Source organism: Pelodiscus sinensis, chromosome 3 (genome assembly GCF_052426305.1).
Source record: "Pelodiscus sinensis isolate ZL-2025 chromosome 3, ASM5242630v1, whole genome shotgun sequence".
Taxonomy (NCBI): Eukaryota; Metazoa; Chordata; order Testudines; family Trionychidae; genus Pelodiscus; species Pelodiscus sinensis.
In genome coordinates, this window is record NC_143054.1 from 12,301,720 (window position 1) to 12,318,256 (window position 16,537).

Here is a 16,537-nt window from a genome sequence, read left to right on the forward strand (position 1 = left end):
ACCTCCTCTACCAGGTCATTGAGTATTCTAGGATGCATTTCATCAGGCCCTGGTGACGTGCAGGCATCTAACTTTTCTAGGTGATTTTTAACTTGTTCTTTTTTTATTATATCTTCTAAACCTACCTCCTTCCCATTAGCATTCACTGTGTTAGGCATTCCTTCATCAAACTTCTCGGTGAAGACCGAAACAAAGAAGTCATTAAGCATCCCTGCTATTTCCAGGTTTCCTGTTACTGTTTCTCCCTCCTCACTGAGCAATGGGCCTACCTTGTCCTTGGTCGTCCTCTTGCTTCTAATATATTTATGGACTGTCTTCTTATTTCCCTTTATGCCTGTAGCTAGTTTGAGCTCGTTTTGTGCCTTTGCCTTTCTAATCTTGCCACTGCATTCCTGAATTGTTTGCCTATAGTCATCCTTTGTAATTTGTCCTAATTTCCGTTTTTATATAACTCCTTTTTTGTAGTTGACTAAAAAGTATTTTACACAAAGTAAAAATAATAAAAGCCAAAACAAGTTTTGTAGCATTGAATGAGTAATTTAATGAGCAAATAAGAAATGACAAAATATTTGAAAGTAAGTCAGATGACAGCTCTGTATTTGTTATTAGGAGAATATTCCCCTGTCCCACAATACATCCTTCTGTCTTTTCTTCTTTCCTTCCTTCCTTGTGCTATATTTACTTTTAAGAAAAGATTTGATCCCATTGATTGTACATTAAGGTGGCTCTCATGAATGATAGAGAAGTCAATGTCTCACTGGGATTGTTGACAGAATAAGAACTTCACAAGTGTTTCTTGGAAGGAAGTGACACCAGTAGATATTATTTGGTAAAGGATGATGTTGATATCGATGAGATTTCAAATCTATTCATTCAACATTGTACAAGTTAAGCTTGTAAAATGCTGAACATCAGGCATGGAAGAAAACTCTACTACAATTTGAAACAAAGAATTAAAGCATGATATAACATGAGGTAAAAGGTCAGAGCTTTCAGCCTTTACTCAGATGAGTAACCCAATTGATGTCAGCAGGAATTCACATCTAAAAGATGCAAAATGTAACCCTTATTTTCTAAAAGGTTCTGTTATTAAAAAGCAGAATTTCCATGAATGGAGGAATCAGAGGTTGTTATTTTATTTCAGTGTTGCAACGGCAGGAGGCAAGGCAATTTTCCTTGACAAACGGGTCTTCACATCCGGGGGAATTTTTTAAATCAGGACAGTTTGCGTAAACGTCTTCATATGTACAAGGATTAGCTGAAAATAAAAGAGAGCATGAAATTAGGCATTAACAAGAGGAAGGGGAAATGCATGACGCTGTTTCTTTTAAATCCTAATTTGATTGAGTAAGCATGCATCAGAGTATTTGTTTCTCTTCACTTTTATTTGTTCACCAGTAAAACTGCTAAAGTCTAACAGAAAAATTGCTCACCTAGTTTCACACATTTTGTCGCGTGGAACAATACTTTGTTCTAATACAGCTTATTACAATATAATTACAAGATGGACAAATCTGATTTGGTGGTCAGTCTCCCTGTAATAAAACTAGATCAGTTCTCTTTTACTATTTCCCATTAGAGTTTTGTCTGAAGAATAATCTATCCAGATTTCAAACCTAGTGTATTCTGTGAAGAGTACCATTATATCTGACTGGTACTCCAGGAGAAAGAAGTCATAAGTAACTGTCCTACCTCTCTTGTGGCTTTGCTTAGTGACTTTGAACAATCTAACTTTGGGTACCTCTACACAGCGGTGCTATTTTAGAATATTTCCGGTATCTCAGAATAGCTATTCCTCATCTTGACAGTACACCCATTATTTCAAAACATCTTTCAAAATAACAGGTGCACTATTCCTACATTCCTGTAAACCTCATTCCATGAGGAGTACGGGACATTTTGGAATAGTGGTTTATTCCACCATGTCAGGGGGCGGAGATGAGAGCCTCCTCTCTCTGTCTAAGGAGGTTCACACACCACTTGGCAGCTTCTGTAGGTAGAGAGTCACTGAGGAGTCTTAGAATAAACTTGTTGCTCAGAGGCAAAGTGCTTGGTGCATGAAATACAAAGGGCTAAAATGTGTGATGCTCACTCATGTGGTGGAAAACATAGTTCTTCTGAAGGGAGTACAGCTACTTGTTTACAGTAGTTCAACCATGAGGCCCAAAGGCTATTACTCAGAATGAAAACAGGAAAATGTCATTTCCTTTATGGACTGAATGAATTGGTTGGTGGGAAGCAATTCTCTGTGGGAACTTCCTCTAGCCCATGTAGGTGTTAAATATTTTTAACATTGACACAAGGTTCTTTTTCTTTTTTGACGAGTGGAGATGGGGAAATTGATGAGGATCTCCTGATGCCTAATAAGCAGCATATATATAAATACATCTCTCTATGTAATCTCTCTGTATAACGTATTCCATAAGTTCTCTCGTTCCTTTCAACAGGACTATTTATTAGGTATTTATGTAGTTCCTAGCACAACAGGGTCTCAGCCACAATAGTGGATTATAAGGGTTATCACAAAATAATACATGCAAGTAATGGCAAAGGCCTATTCAGTACAAAATCAAAAATGCAGGGATGGAAGGGACTGAGGCAGCATTCAGTATTCCTAGACTATTCTTGATATACTTACCTAACCAGTCCCAGCCATAGGGCAAGGTGAACAAGGTGGTTGCTTTGGGCCCCATGCCTTCAGGGGCCCGGGCTGCCTTATGCCCACCCGCCCGGCTGCTCGCCCCGCTGCCCTGGCTGTGAGGACTCACTGAGATGATTACTTCTTGTCCTATCCTGAGAGGACATGCAAAACAATCAATCCCATTCTCCTTTATATTGAAATGTGACATATGAGAAACCTGTCTTCATGTCCTCCTCAGAATTCTCGTTGGTGGGGACATGAGAACATGATGACAGTCCCCTCGCAAGATAACAATCCCCCTCCTCAGAAGCCTTTACATAAGCCCCTATACCTGCTCATTTTTCAACATAACATGGCTAACAATGAGGGTGAGTAAGGGCCCCATGGTTAGTCTCCATAGGAAAGATGTTTGAGGGGATAATTCCCCAAATCTTTCCGGCCAAGTGAATTAAACATTGTCATAATAAATGACAACTTCACCATTGCCATACTTAAATTCTGCTAAAACTTACTGCATAGTCCATTGTCACAAGCATTAGGGCAATCGCCACACGGTGTCCCTGATTGATACGGTGTGTTTATTCTGCCTTGAATATTCCCCCTGAAATGTTAAAATGAAAGAGAATAAGATGTAAAGCCAGCATGCAGCGCACATCTTCCATTATATGCAGGAATATTTACACTGCAGTCTGGGATGTGATTTACAGCTACTGTAGACATCCCCTCACTAGATGTACTATCTCCCCTCCCTACCTGTACCTAGCTGCCTTCCTACCCTGCTAAAATAATGACAATACTATGAGTCTGCAAAAGTGAATAAGGGTGCTCAGGTGTCAGACAGCCTTATACCACCTGGGCTGATGCCTGTTGTATCATATGCTCATTGCAAGATTTTACAAGCTAAGCTAGAATCAAATGAGTACCTTTGTATCTACATGTGCTGCAAACACACCTCTGGCTATAGTGTGGTATGCATCACACAGATATTTCATATGCCAACATGCCACTATTAAAATGTGTCAAAAGATGTGTGGCCAAACCTTGCACTTCTTTGAAATTCTCACTCATTGGCTTCACTGGGAAGGAGAGATTGCTTACGATACATGCAAGTGCTTAAGTCCCATCCTGAAGAGAGGACTCACAGTGACCAGCACTGCTACTTCAGAGGAAGATGCAACAAACCCTGCAAGTTAACATTCCATAGGGAAAGTTTCTTACAGACCCCTAAGGATTTAGAAATTGGAGTATTTCCTTTTTCACTTACCCAGCTGTTAAGAAAAATGCTTAGAGTTTTCATCAGAGCAGACCTCACTGGGAAATTATTGAGGCTTTGGAGGATGCCTATATTTTCAGAATGTAATTCCTGCATAATATTATTCCTGAATTGCCCCCCTCTGCCCATAAGCATGCTTAAAGATTAGGCTGCAGTGTAGATGAAAGTTTCTTGGGTCATTTCAATGAATTAAAGCACTAAGGAATTCCACTAATCAATGAAATCCAAAGTTAATACATACGCAGGGCAGTACTGGCAAACGTAATAGTACTGGAATGGTTGGTCAGGGCAATAAGCAACTGCACATCCAATCTGGTAAGACTTGTACCAAACCACCTGGAGACAGAATAAATACATGAATGAATATGAAGGACTCTATATTTCAATATAATAAAATATACATTTAAAAACCCTTTAGTATGAAGTTGAGATTTTGGCATGCGATATTATTATACATTTGGCTGACTAAAAGGTCCCTCCTATATAAAATAACCTGAAAATCTATATAATTTTCACTTGGTTTTACTGATCCTTTATAGAAAGGCCATATAGAATGTAATGAGGATAGAATCCAAGCTCATGGTACCTTCTCATTCACTTGGAATCTTTAAATCTGGACATAAAAAAAACAATAAATATATTGATTTAACCACAAATTGTTGAGCTCAAAGAGGAATCAGTGGATAAAAATATTTGGATGTTGTTATATGAAGCTCATAAGATTAGATGGTCATAATGGCCCATTCTGGTCCTGAAATCTAAGAAATACAATTCTACAGAACAATTGTAAACCAACCTATAGATATTTATCTCTCTAGTTTCTTATCTTGCCCCATTCCAGTAATATCCAAATGCCTACAAAATATATACAAATACAAACAAATTCTCTCTCACTCTCTCTTTCTTCCCTGGTGGGTAGGACAATCAGCTTGATTAGTTTATAACCAATTTATGTGAAGATGCGCATACATGTCTGAAGAACATATAGAAGGAAAGCTAACAGAAGGTAAGATTTAGGGCCTGATTCTGCCTTCTATCCATCAAGAACAACATTACTTCCACAAGAAAAAATCTAGAGGAGTATCTCTGCCAATGTGATCTCACTTCTTTAAATGAGGTGGGTTCTTTCATCTATCTCTCTGCCAAAATTGTGTGCGTCCTTATTTCTTAAAATGAGGTTAGACCAAGCTGATTTAAATGATCAAATCGTAGTGTATCCGCCACTTCCTTTGGTCTAATAGACCTCCCTGTGAGGATGCTGGTCAGGATATTTAGTCTACAGTTTCCACAGTTTTATTTTGTTATTTCTCCCATAACTTCTGCTCTGTTGGAATAATTCTTATCCTTTTCTCTGTTTATTCCTTTTAAATATATTTAGGCTGTTATTACTCCTACACCTGGAAATCATTTAGCCCAAAGATGTATCCATTAAATCATGACTATTACAAGTTGTGCTATGGTGCTTACCTGAGTATAATGGCCTATCACTGCTTCTGGTGGATTTGCCCCCGTGCCATATATGAAATTTTCCACCTCATTGTACCAGCCTTGGATGGCATCTGACCAGGAATTGGGTGCAGTTGACATGTAGAGATTTTCACCACATCCCACCGCTGGAAATGGAAAGGAGAGCATTCACAAAAGCTGATGAGAAGGACTTAAGAAGATGCAAGTGTTTTATAATATATGGAGATACATCTCATAGAACTGGAAGGGATGTTGAGAGGTCATCAAGTCCAGTCCCCTGCCCTCACAGAGGAAGGCGAAAAACCTCCAGGGCCTCCGCCAATCTACCCTGGAGGAAAATTCCTTCCCGACCCCAAATAGCGTTGGGAAAATCCCAAAGGTTCAAAAGTTACCTTTGGTTCTCAGAAGTATTCAACGATTCAGCTGTTTGTCTAAATCTCCATGCTAAAGACAAATTAGCCTAGATCTGCCTAAATGCCAAGGATCCCCCAAACTTCCATTACTGTCAGCACAAGACAATTCCTTGACATTGCAACTTGGTTCCTTCTCCAATGTGTCCTGAATAGTCTAATACTGACTATTCCTACAGTATTCATCATACTGTTAACCAATGTAAATGACCTCAGTGAAAAGTGAATGAGTGTGAAACACAGAATTATTCATATCATTGGACATGTTTGCCGATAAACGGTAGGAGACGGGGGAGTAGAAAGAGATTCCTCTAAAAAATAAATGTTCCCAGTTTTTTCAAAAGTTGAAAATTGCAAAATTTCATGGAAATATTCTGTCTTCACAATGTGCTCTTTAATGCTAAATATGATGCAGTCTTATTTCAGAATAGATAAATTCATTCATCCAGAATAGTAAATATTATTCATTCACCATAATACTAACACCACTGAAATAAGAAATAGTTATATTACCAGGAAGCTGTTCATATAAATGGTTCAGTGATGCATTTACTATTTCAAATTAACATTTTACTTACTAGTGGTCCTTTGCTCTTGGGGGCTGTGGGATAAAGTGCACTGATTTGCCCAATTCTTGGCATTCTTTGCAGCGTCAGCATTCCATTCCTTAATGAAATGAGAAACTTTAGATGTTCAGCTGCGTACCTCTTAGTGAGTAAACAGACACTTGGAAACAGTGTTTTCTTCATAATTACTTCTCTTTCATCTGGATCAAAAAAAGGAGCAGCGCTCTATGGCTGCATCACATAGGAGGAAACTAAAAATCATGGTGATTAGCTCCATGGAGAACATCTCACAAGACAACCTGGCAGACCAGAGCTAGTTGTTTTCCTCTTCACTTCCAAAGGAGACATCATAATTCACAAGCTGCAAGATTTATCATATCCAGCTGCTCCCTTCCCTTCACAAGTCCTATGCTGGATAACATTTTAGGCAAGAAAGGAGTCACATGGCATATTTTCTGCCACTGAAATGTTGTGCCCTTGAAAATTCTCTAGTAACATTAGCAGGGTCTGGGTACATCACAGATTACTTTGCAAAATGCATCTTACCATCCTCAGCATGTTGCTAGCAGTTGGGTTCACCCCTCTCCTTAGGGTATTATGCTTGTCAACAATCTCATTTTGCTGATCTGCCTTGTCAGTGGACAGGGCATCAAAACCTGGTTCCTAAATTAAAGAAATGTACGATAGTCATTGTTGTATGTGGTTGTGTGAGTCTAAAATATTGAGTTCATTTTGGTATGAAAATATTGGAAGAGTTTGTTTCCTTGCAAAGATTCTTAAATCAGCAGTAACTCAGTGGAAGTCAGTACAATCAATTCTAATTAATGTGTCCTTATAAACATCAGATCATGAAATGTTTACAGTTAATTTAATCAGAATGAATCTATCAATCAGGCAGTAATTATGGGTGAGATCCTGATATCTTTGGTCTATGATATGTGGCATTTTATTCATGTCTGGTCCAAGTGTGACCAATTTTACAATAAGACGCTGATGCTAATATTTAATCTTAGGATTTTTAGACTGACAAACTCTTTTAAAATATATTGGGTCAAATCCAGTGCTGGTAAAGACAGAACTGGCTCTGCCTCACCTATTTATTAATTACATTGTGGTTGCTAGATTTGGCCTTTAGTCTGTCTTGAACACTTGTGTTGTTTTTGTGCTTTAGGGACTCAATGGTTTTGCAATTTCACTTTCCCACCTGAAAAAAATGACCAGTCAAAATCGAGAGTTCTGAAATTCCTGAAGTGAAATGCTTTATCTCATGGGAACAAATGTTTTCTTTTTTCAGATTTTCAATTTGCAAAACTATTTGAAAATTTTAACTTTTGTTGGAAACATGTTCCTCACCCAGCTCTCATCTTACCTGTCCGGTTGTTTGCTGCAGCACAGCAGCCAGGCCCAGGAGTAGAGCGAGCAGAATCATCTCTGAAAAGGGAAGAACAACCTCCTTCGTTCTCTGTGTATTTAAACCTATTACAGCAAAAATAAGCTGCCATATGCTATAGATACCTAAGGATATTTTCATTCAGGAAGGGGATGATTTTGACACCACTTCATTATACACTAGAGCAAGGTTTCCCAACCTATGGGTCAGGACCCAAATATGGGTCACCATTACATTTCAAAAGGGTTGCAAAGTGTCTCCCCAGGTGGCTCTGCCCCTTTTTGTCCCCCTTTTTTTGAATTGCCTTGGGTTACCAAGTCTTCTCGAATTGTCAAAGTGGGTTCCTATCTGGAAAAGGTTGGGAACCGCTGCACTAGAGAGAAAAAGCCTCCTGTCTTTCTCTGTTACTTTTAAAAGTACTAGGAACCAACCAGCCTCCTGTGTTTTTCCTCTCTGCACATGCTGGTATACAAGAGGGCTGTCTTTTAGACCATGGCCTAATGCAGTGGTGGTCTGAATTAAATGAGGAGGGAGTTTCAAATTTCCTTGCAGGAAGAAAGGGGAGACATTACCACCGACGCCACCCCATCCTGGGGCTTTCATTACATGGCGACAGGTTTAGCTTCCACCTCGAGCTCCATAGGAATTTTTTCTATAGAGACTGCAGAAGTGATGTACTGACTTACCAGATGTACTACCTAACTCAGTAATATGCCCTTGCTAGACACATAAGGCTGTGTCTACACTGGCCACTTATTCCGGAAAATCAGCCACTTTTCCGGAATAACTTGCTAGCTGTGTACACTGGCCTCTTGAATTTCCGGAAAAGCACTGACGATCTACTGTAAAATCATCAGTGCTTTTCTGGAAAAACTTTTGGGGTGAACTATGCACAGCAACACAAGCCAGTGCAAATGTGGATTCAATTTAGCCCCTTAGGTGTAGTTCACACAAGTGCCCCCTGTTTGTAATATAAAGCAGGGAGGTGGCCATCTGCACAGAAGGAAAGATTTACAGCCAGATGACAGCATCACATACAATCCTGAACAAGGGATGGTGTATAAGCTCCCAGAAGTATCCTTAGGAGACATTCTTCTCTGCTTCAGTTCCTACCTGGATTTCGCCTTGCTTCTTTACCTAATAATGTATTGCTGGTCTATAGCACGAATGTAAACTTCTATTCTCAGCTCCCACAGCTTTGTCCATTACTCTGGCCACTGAGTACGGGCAGCTGCTATATCTTTTTTCTTTCTCCTGCTACCTGCTCTGAAGACAGACTAAATGGATAAGTAAATACACCTACAGGTACCTCATCTTTGAGTAGTCCATATGTAAATGGTGAGAGGAGATTCCTTCTCTCCAGTGCAAATGCAGAGTCCTGATCACAATCTACCTAAAGATTCATTGATGTGTTTGCGGTGTTCGTGTTCAATGGGTCAGTGGTAATTTCCCACCACGGGTATATTGCTATGCAGTCATCAGGGACTGGGTCAGAATTGTGTCCCAGGAAAGATGAGTTGCTTCAGGACTTTCGTTACAGAAGTTTTGCCCATAGTGTAATTGTGTGAATGGGACACCGCAATGGTTTTTCACCCAAGGATGAGCTGATGAGGTGCAGGGCTGCCCTTGATGTTCACATGGAGCCATATCCATTGCAGATGGCAGCTGTCCACTTCTTCCACTGCACAGGGCTCTTAGCAGTTGGGATGTGGGCTTGAACTGCATTTCTTACTTTGCCTTTCTACCTGAAGCTGGGTGCAATTCCAAAAGTGCTTGGGAGTATTTTGAAATCACTATAAGGCCCAGGATCCAATTAGCCCTGTTATTGTAGTTAATATCCACTTAGAGGCTTTGACTCTCAGTGCTTACAATTTACCTGGCTTGAGTATTGGCTGGGATGGAATTCACTTCCATCGACCCTGTGCCCAACCCCCAGACTAGGCAGGTTCTTATATTGTTGGCTTCATTTTATGTTTGGTGTAGTGGGATGGTGTAGTGGTGATGGTTCTGGTTTGAGATTTTCCTGGTATAATGAGGCAGACATTCCCATATGCTGCTGGAGGGAATCTCCAGGACAGGCATAAGGATCTTGCGCAAAACAGGGGCCTTGCACAAAACGGAAGCAGGAACACTGCTTCTTTTTGCGCAAAAAGAAAAGGCAGAAAATATGCTAATGACATCATGACTCATACTAATGAGTCCCTCATTAGCATATTTTCTGCGGCAAAAACTCGCAGTGTAGACATAGCCTAATAGTATAATGGCCTGGTGACATCATCCTCCGGTAGCTGACCTTACTGCAAACAATAAGAGTTTCTGCTTCATTTGAACTAGTTTAATCCTGAGTTTTATGCAATTTTAGACCCAAGTTTCAAATCTCAGCTCCCCAGATACAGATTTGAAATAAAAAGTTTTGAATTGTCATATCTGTCTGTGGCACATGGATTTATTATGGGCCAGTTCCTAAGATGGTAATGGAATCAAGTTTTCATTAGCTGAGCATCTGGCCATAACCTCTAAAATATATAAACATTACACAATTTAATGTCGATACTTAGGGTTGAGAGATGTAAATTATCTTTCGTGGTAATACATTTTATGGTACTGCATTTAGTTAACTAAGCTATAAGAACAGGTTGAACTTCTCTAGTCTCGGCTCATCTGAGGAAGTGGGTGTTGCCCATGAAAGTTCATGATGATTAGAGAGAAAGAGAGACAGACAGACAGACAGAAACTAAGGTGCTACAGGACTTCTCATTGTTTGTAAAGCTACAGATGAACATGGCTACCCCTCTACCCCTCTTAGATTCCCTAGTCCAGCATTCTCTGGTCTGGCAACATCTATGGTTCTGCATGATTTTGGTTAGCCAGAGGTCCACTGATCATGGGTGTGGCCAAGTTTCCTGTGGCCCCCATAAAGTTTGTTTACAGCCACCAGTCCTGGCTCTCAGTGTTCTGTGCTGTTATTTAGCTCTAATTAACCCCTAAATGTCGTCTAAGGACCCAGTAAGCAGTGGAAATATTGATAATGCTGCTAGACAATATTGACCTCCTTTGGGTCAATAAATTCGCTGGGTCAGCACCAGTCAGTTTCTGAGATACCAGATTAGAGAGGTTCAAGCTGCACTATGCATTTCTTACCATAGACCTTTATTTTGCTATTTCCTAATGTAATAGTATGCATGACTTCCCCAGCACTATTGTCACAAGAAATAATATCAATAATATAAAAAAAATTCTTGCATTTTGTTCAGCACTTGGGAGGTGGTGTTTTTGCTAAATTTGTAGCTATCCGTAAGTATTAAAAGCAAAAACGTGTCTGATCTTGGATGAAACCAGGAAACAACTGTTGTCTCAGCCAAGTGAAAAACATAATTTTTCACATACAAATGGTGCTGGCATTAAAACTCAGGAAAATAAATGTTGTGGCAGGTTCTGAAGTGGAAATAACCCACTCATTGAAATTTTAAATATTGTTAAATTTGCAAATAAGGCTGAGAAGTGTCCTCCAAAGATATGGCAGAAGTGTTTCTGTTATCAATTTTGTAAATAAAGAAAATACAACTGATTGTACATGATTCTAAGAAGTTACAAAAAGGCCTGTTGTAATATACTGAAAGTCAGTGGGACTCCTACTTACATACATGTTTAGAAAAACTTTCATTCAAATGTCTTTGCTTAGCATAGAGGTGGCCAAGCTTTGCTTGTTCTGTAGCCCCTTGTGGACCTATCAGCCACCAGAGTACCGCTTCCCTTGTCATCACGGATAATTTGTGTGTTTTTTACACTACCTATTTTTAACTAGCTGTGATGTACAAATAGAGTGCGATCAGCTTTCTGCTCTGTATCTGTGCAAAGCTTCACTGACCTCTTTGGATGGATCCATGTGCACCATTGCTGGATCAGTGCCTTAATATCTCCAGGGTGTATTATTTCAGCATTACAGGCAGAAATCTTCTAGTGTGTGCTTCTGTTCCCCTCCCTTGGGAAGACTCGGTCTAGCCTAACGTATTCATACAAACTGAACAGCTTTCCTCTTGATCTCACAATTCAGTTGTATTATTACTTATCTCTTGATACACTTACAATTTCTACTTGGGTAGTTTATGGCTATGTAAGGAGACAAGATCCTTATCCAGAGGATAATTTTATCTAAGCCAGGAGTGAGTACAAAGAACTTGAATGTAAAGGGAAGATTTACACTTATGAGAGGATTGATGCTCTGGAGGTCAATCTTGTAGTGCAGGGTTGGGGAACCTAAGGTCTGGGGGTTGCATGCAGCCCTGGGTTGCCTGGATCTGGCTCCCAAGGCTTAGGGCCTCCCCACTATTGGGGAGCCCATGCTGGTGCTTCAGCTCCCCGCCCCCACGCCACTTCCCTGCAGACTTCTTACTTTTGCTAACTAGCCCTTTAGCTATTTATTACCTTGCCTCATTTCATTGAAAATAAAATCCAGCCATTTGAGCACTCTAATATTTCAAACGGTCTTCTCTATAGAAGATTATATTTAAAAACCTGAGAACAAGGTCTTCATGTGTTAAATAAAGCAACAGAAAGCTTACCTGTTCTTTCGGGGCAGATAGGAAATGTCTTCTGTGCCTGTCAACAGTTTGCGGCGATGAATGGATTGCTTCTCTGGACCATTATATATAGCTCACCAGTTTCCTGCTTTGGCAAGATGATTCAGTGTCACAACAGGTGAAATAATTCCCTAACTGGAACTGGATGGCACACTGGCTTTGTCATACACACTCCCCCAAAATATGTTATTTGTATTTGATTTTTACTTCCTTCTTGGTGTATTTTGAAAGAATCATGATAAATACATTGCACAATCAGAGCGAACTGCATAATCTCATGTCAGGAAGGGTTACTACAAATAGTTGACACACTTAAGTATCTCTACATCACAGTGGATCTAATATTCATCTACACCAGTGGATTTCAAACTTGAGTACTGTTAGAAAAAGTACAGGTGACCCAGAAGCAGATAAAGTAGATGGGTGTCTTTATTGTAGATACTCATTCTGCCAAAACTCTGGTCTGAGTGAGCGATACATTAACCGCAGATATATTCTTTTATCCAGGTTAGTATGTAAATACACATATGTATTACAACTCCCCTTAAGCCCTACTTAGAGGTGTAAACATGCATTAAATAACAATGTGATGAATAGAATTATACCTGTCCATTTACTGTGTACAGCACTTTTAGTGGAAGCATGTTCCCTAAATCAGAAGAGGTGGGGAGACACGACCCTGTTTGCATACTTTATGAATCTGGGAAGTGGGAAGATAATGCTACTTTTATACACAGAGTATTCATTAGAAAGTTACATTCTTTGTTCATTCCTTATCTACCCTAACAAGGAGGAAGGGAAAGGCTAGCAAACTCTGTCTAGCAAGCAGAAGAAATTGTGTTGCCTTTGCTAGTCTTTCCTATATCATTGTAACACTTTCCAACACCCCCTAGTTAGCCCTTACAGATTCCAAAACTCCCCCACTCTCTTCAAAGAAGGGCTCAGGCACTTTTCCTTCCAGCACACTGGCCAGCAGGACCCTCGGGCTAAAGGCCCTGAATCCAATTGCTCAATATCTTAGTCCACCAGTCATGCTATGGGGAGGCAGAAAAGGTGGGTTATGAAATGAGTGGGTCTTACTTTAAAAGTATGAGTTTTGGGGAGAGGCTAAGGCAGCACATTGCTTCAACAACCCATTACTGTGACTGATAATATAATTTGTACAAGCAATATCCCTACAGCGTGAGTAATACAACCAGGAAGGAAATGAGTGTCTGTTAGGTATGTTGAAAGGTCACAAGCTACTTCAATCCAAGCAGGCAGTTCAGTTGTCAGTCTGAATGACATCCCAGGCTACATCCCACTGCATTTGGCATTCTTTGGCCAGGAGCTGCCTTAGCAAGTGTGTTAAAAGGTCCCAGTTCATCCAGGTAGATTCCAGTACTGCTTCAGTCCGGTTAATTGGCCTTGTTGGGCGCCCAATTACGTGAAGCTGTTGCACAGCAGGGACATGGGTTTGGTAAGTGGAGTTTCCCAGCTACAAGGAGAAGTTTCCCTGTCTAAACCCCACCCACCCCACACATCTCCCGCTCTCCAGAGTCTGGCCATTAAGCACAGCTGATCCCTCCCAGCCAATTCTATTTCCCTGCTGCACGCAATGTTGGGTAGCACACTGGTTCTATACTTTGCAAGGAGGCTGGTTCTTGTGACCACCCCTCCCAGGTGTTTCCTGGTCCTGCCTGTACTAACCCATATGTGGTAGCATACCTCAGACCCTATTAGCAATCAAGTGTTGTATGCTCCAAGTTGAACTTGCCAGACTGGTTCTCAGGTCCATTTGCTTCTACAACTACCCCCAATCCTTGGCTTTAGAAGGGTGGCTGAGACCCAGTTCCCTCCAGCCACTCCCGTGATAGTAAAGGTACATCAGCCTTATCATGAGTGTGCATTCCCCCAGGGCTGTGCGCCAGGTGTGCCTAAAGGGCCAGTACTCTTTTAATTGGCTGGCTACATTAGTCCCTTCCAATTCAGTAGGCCATAGCCCAGCAGGCATCTTATAGGGCTTACAAGGTGACTGGTCAGGGTTTGTTGAACCTGGCCACAGGCTTCTCCTCCCCATAAGATAGCCTTTACACTGTTTACAAGTTCAGCCATGAGGGACTTAGTGATATTCCCAACGATTAAAATGATATCCCTCAGTAGAGGATCAGCTGAATAAAGTGCAGACCCCTGCAATAGCCCTCCCCTATCTAGTAACCCCAGAGCACGTTCCAGATGCTGAATTTGAGAAGTGGAATCAGCTCCCTGTAGCGAGCTCCAACCGTCCCATATATAGTGTGTAAGGACTCGCCATCTCCATGTGCTCTTTCCACCAAGTTTGTAAATGCCCAAGGCAGCATCTTTTCTCCTACTTTGGTAAACTGGGAACTTACTCCAACGCCTGTAACCCTCGTTGTTCGAGGAATAAAGGAAGTCAGAGGCAGAATGCTCTATTTAGAAAGAAGTGCTGTGTAGCAGCTCCCTATTTCAAAAGAAGCTATTTTGAAATAAGATACTCAATTGATGTGGCTCAATTTCCATAGCTTATTTCGAGTTAAGCCCTGCAGTACAGATGCACCCTAAGATATCAATCGGTGGGGAACAGGGCGATCGATAGATATCTGGAAACATGATGCATTAAGAAGTACAGGCCTAGAGATGGGTGTGTGACCAATAATTTGGCAGGAGATGGAGGGCAGGCAGAGGAAGTGGTTTAATTAGCCCTGATCTACACAAGGACTTTCTTATTTTGAAATAACTTCCCTTATGTCAAATTGATAAGCAGAACGTCCACACTAGGAACCCAGTTCTGCAGGCTGTCTGAGGGGCACCAGGCTCTGGAGGCTGCTTCCTCCTCCAGTGGCCTCTTCCGTGGTCTGCACGCTGTTGGGATAGGGGGTAAGGATCTGGGGTTTCCCTCAGCCTGCAATGGTCCCTCTCTGGCCTGTACACTATGTGTAGAGGTGTGAGTCCCTTCCCCCTCCAGTAACCTCCCCACAGCCTGCAGATGGAGCCCTCCATGCTCTGCAAACTGACTAAGGGAGGCCAGGTTCCGGGTTCTGCCTCCCCCTCCCCCAGTCTGCAGACTCCCCATAGTGGAGGCAGGCTCCACATTTGGGGCTGGGAGCTACTCACCTGGTCTGGAGGCAGGCAAGATGGTGGAACCCCAGCTCTGCTGGCCACTCTCTTGGTGCTGCAGCTACCCCCAGTGCCCAAATCTAGTATTGCATCCCTCTTCTCTCTGCTCCCTCCCTTTCTCTGTTCTGGAAAACAGTCATGAGGCTACATCTACACAGACTTTTCTTTTGGCAAAAGATATGCAAATCGCGCTTTCATTTGCATATCTTCTGCCTATCCTTTTTGCGGAAGAGGTTTTGCCTCTAAAAGCCCCATATAGACGGGGCCATTTGTTGGAACAAAAATCTTTTTCGTGAGATCCTGTAAAGTTCCTTTTTTTGAGGAATGAGGGATCTTGTGAAAAAAGGGTTTTTTTCCAACAAATGGCCCTGTCTACATGGGGCTTTTTCATGGCAAAACGTCTTCCGCAAAACCCTCCCAGCAGTGTAAACATAGCCTCACATTCCCACCACTTCCCATTTTACAGGCACAACCACAAACTGATCTTGGTTTAAGTTATGGTAAGAGGAAGTTGCACACCAAATTTGGTGCTCCTAGCTCTTACAGTTCAGGAGATCTTGAACAAATGGATTCACAGATACACAAACAGATGAACTCACAGATAGACAGATGCACTCTAAAATATATAGAGATACTGGAACGTGTCTGTCTATGAGACTGTCTGCGAGTCCATTTGTTCAAGAACTCCTCCTAATTGGTGAGAGCTAGGGCTACCAGATTTGGTCTGCAGCTTCCTCTTACCCTATCTTAAGGTCAGAGGTTGGTTGTGCAAGGAAAATGTCAAGTGCTGAGAATGGGACTGTTTTCTAGAAAGGAAAAGGGCAGAAAGGAGTGGCAGAATACTCACAGTGACCACTGGGGGCAGCAAGCACAGGGGAGAGCTATACTTAGAGTGACCACTGGGGGCTGCTGCACCACCAAGAGTGAGGCCAACTGGGGCTAAGGCTTTCATTTTGCCTGTCACTAGAGCCGTTCTCCACCCCAGCCCCTGGCCACATCACTGGGGGAGGGGGAGCCCTTGGTGGATGGGGAGAAGAGTCCCTGCCAGTCAGGGGAGGCTAGGGGAAGAGAGAAGGTCTCTGCCAACCAGGGA

The 16,537-nt window shown here is 41.6% G+C and overlaps 1 protein-coding gene across 2 annotated transcripts; it reads right to left on the reverse strand.

The window, feature by feature from the left end:
* Positions 1–503: 503 nt before the first annotated feature.
* LOC102459047 (cysteine-rich venom protein TEL1-like) lies at positions 504–12,449 on the reverse strand. Of its 2 annotated transcripts, XM_006137023.4 has the most exons (8): positions 12,310–12,449; positions 7,727–7,788; positions 6,904–7,020; positions 6,370–6,457; positions 5,382–5,527; positions 4,156–4,250; positions 3,154–3,242; positions 504–1,258 (listed from the first exon to the last, which is right to left on the reverse strand). In XM_006137023.4, exons 2-8 carry the CDS (start codon positions 7,784–7,786, stop codon positions 1,131–1,133), a joined length of 723 nt encoding a protein of 240 aa, XP_006137085.3. In that variant the 5' UTR covers positions 7,787–7,788; positions 12,310–12,449; the 3' UTR covers positions 504–1,130. The 2 variants fall into 2 exon arrangements, with proteins under 2 accessions (XP_006137085.3, XP_075779477.2); XM_075923362.2 differs by lacking the exon at positions 12,310–12,449 and having other exon boundaries at positions 7,727–7,813.
* Positions 12,450–16,537: the final 4,088 nt, after the last annotated feature.

Excerpts from the sequence above, each read along its gene's own strand:
- LOC102459047 (XM_006137023.4), bottom strand. The coding sequence starts at position 7,786 with ATGATTCTGCTCGCTCTACTCCTGGGCCTGGCTGCTGTGCTGCAGCAA. Across the intron at positions 6,458-6,903 it reads CTAGCAACATGCTGAGGATG|GAATGGAATGCTGACGCTGC; the intron begins GTAAGATGCATT and ends CATTTCATTAAG. Across the intron at positions 5,528-6,369 it reads CCAAGAGCAAAGGACCACTA|CGGTGGGATGTGGTGAAAAT; the intron begins GTAAGTAAAATG and ends TTCCATTTCCAG.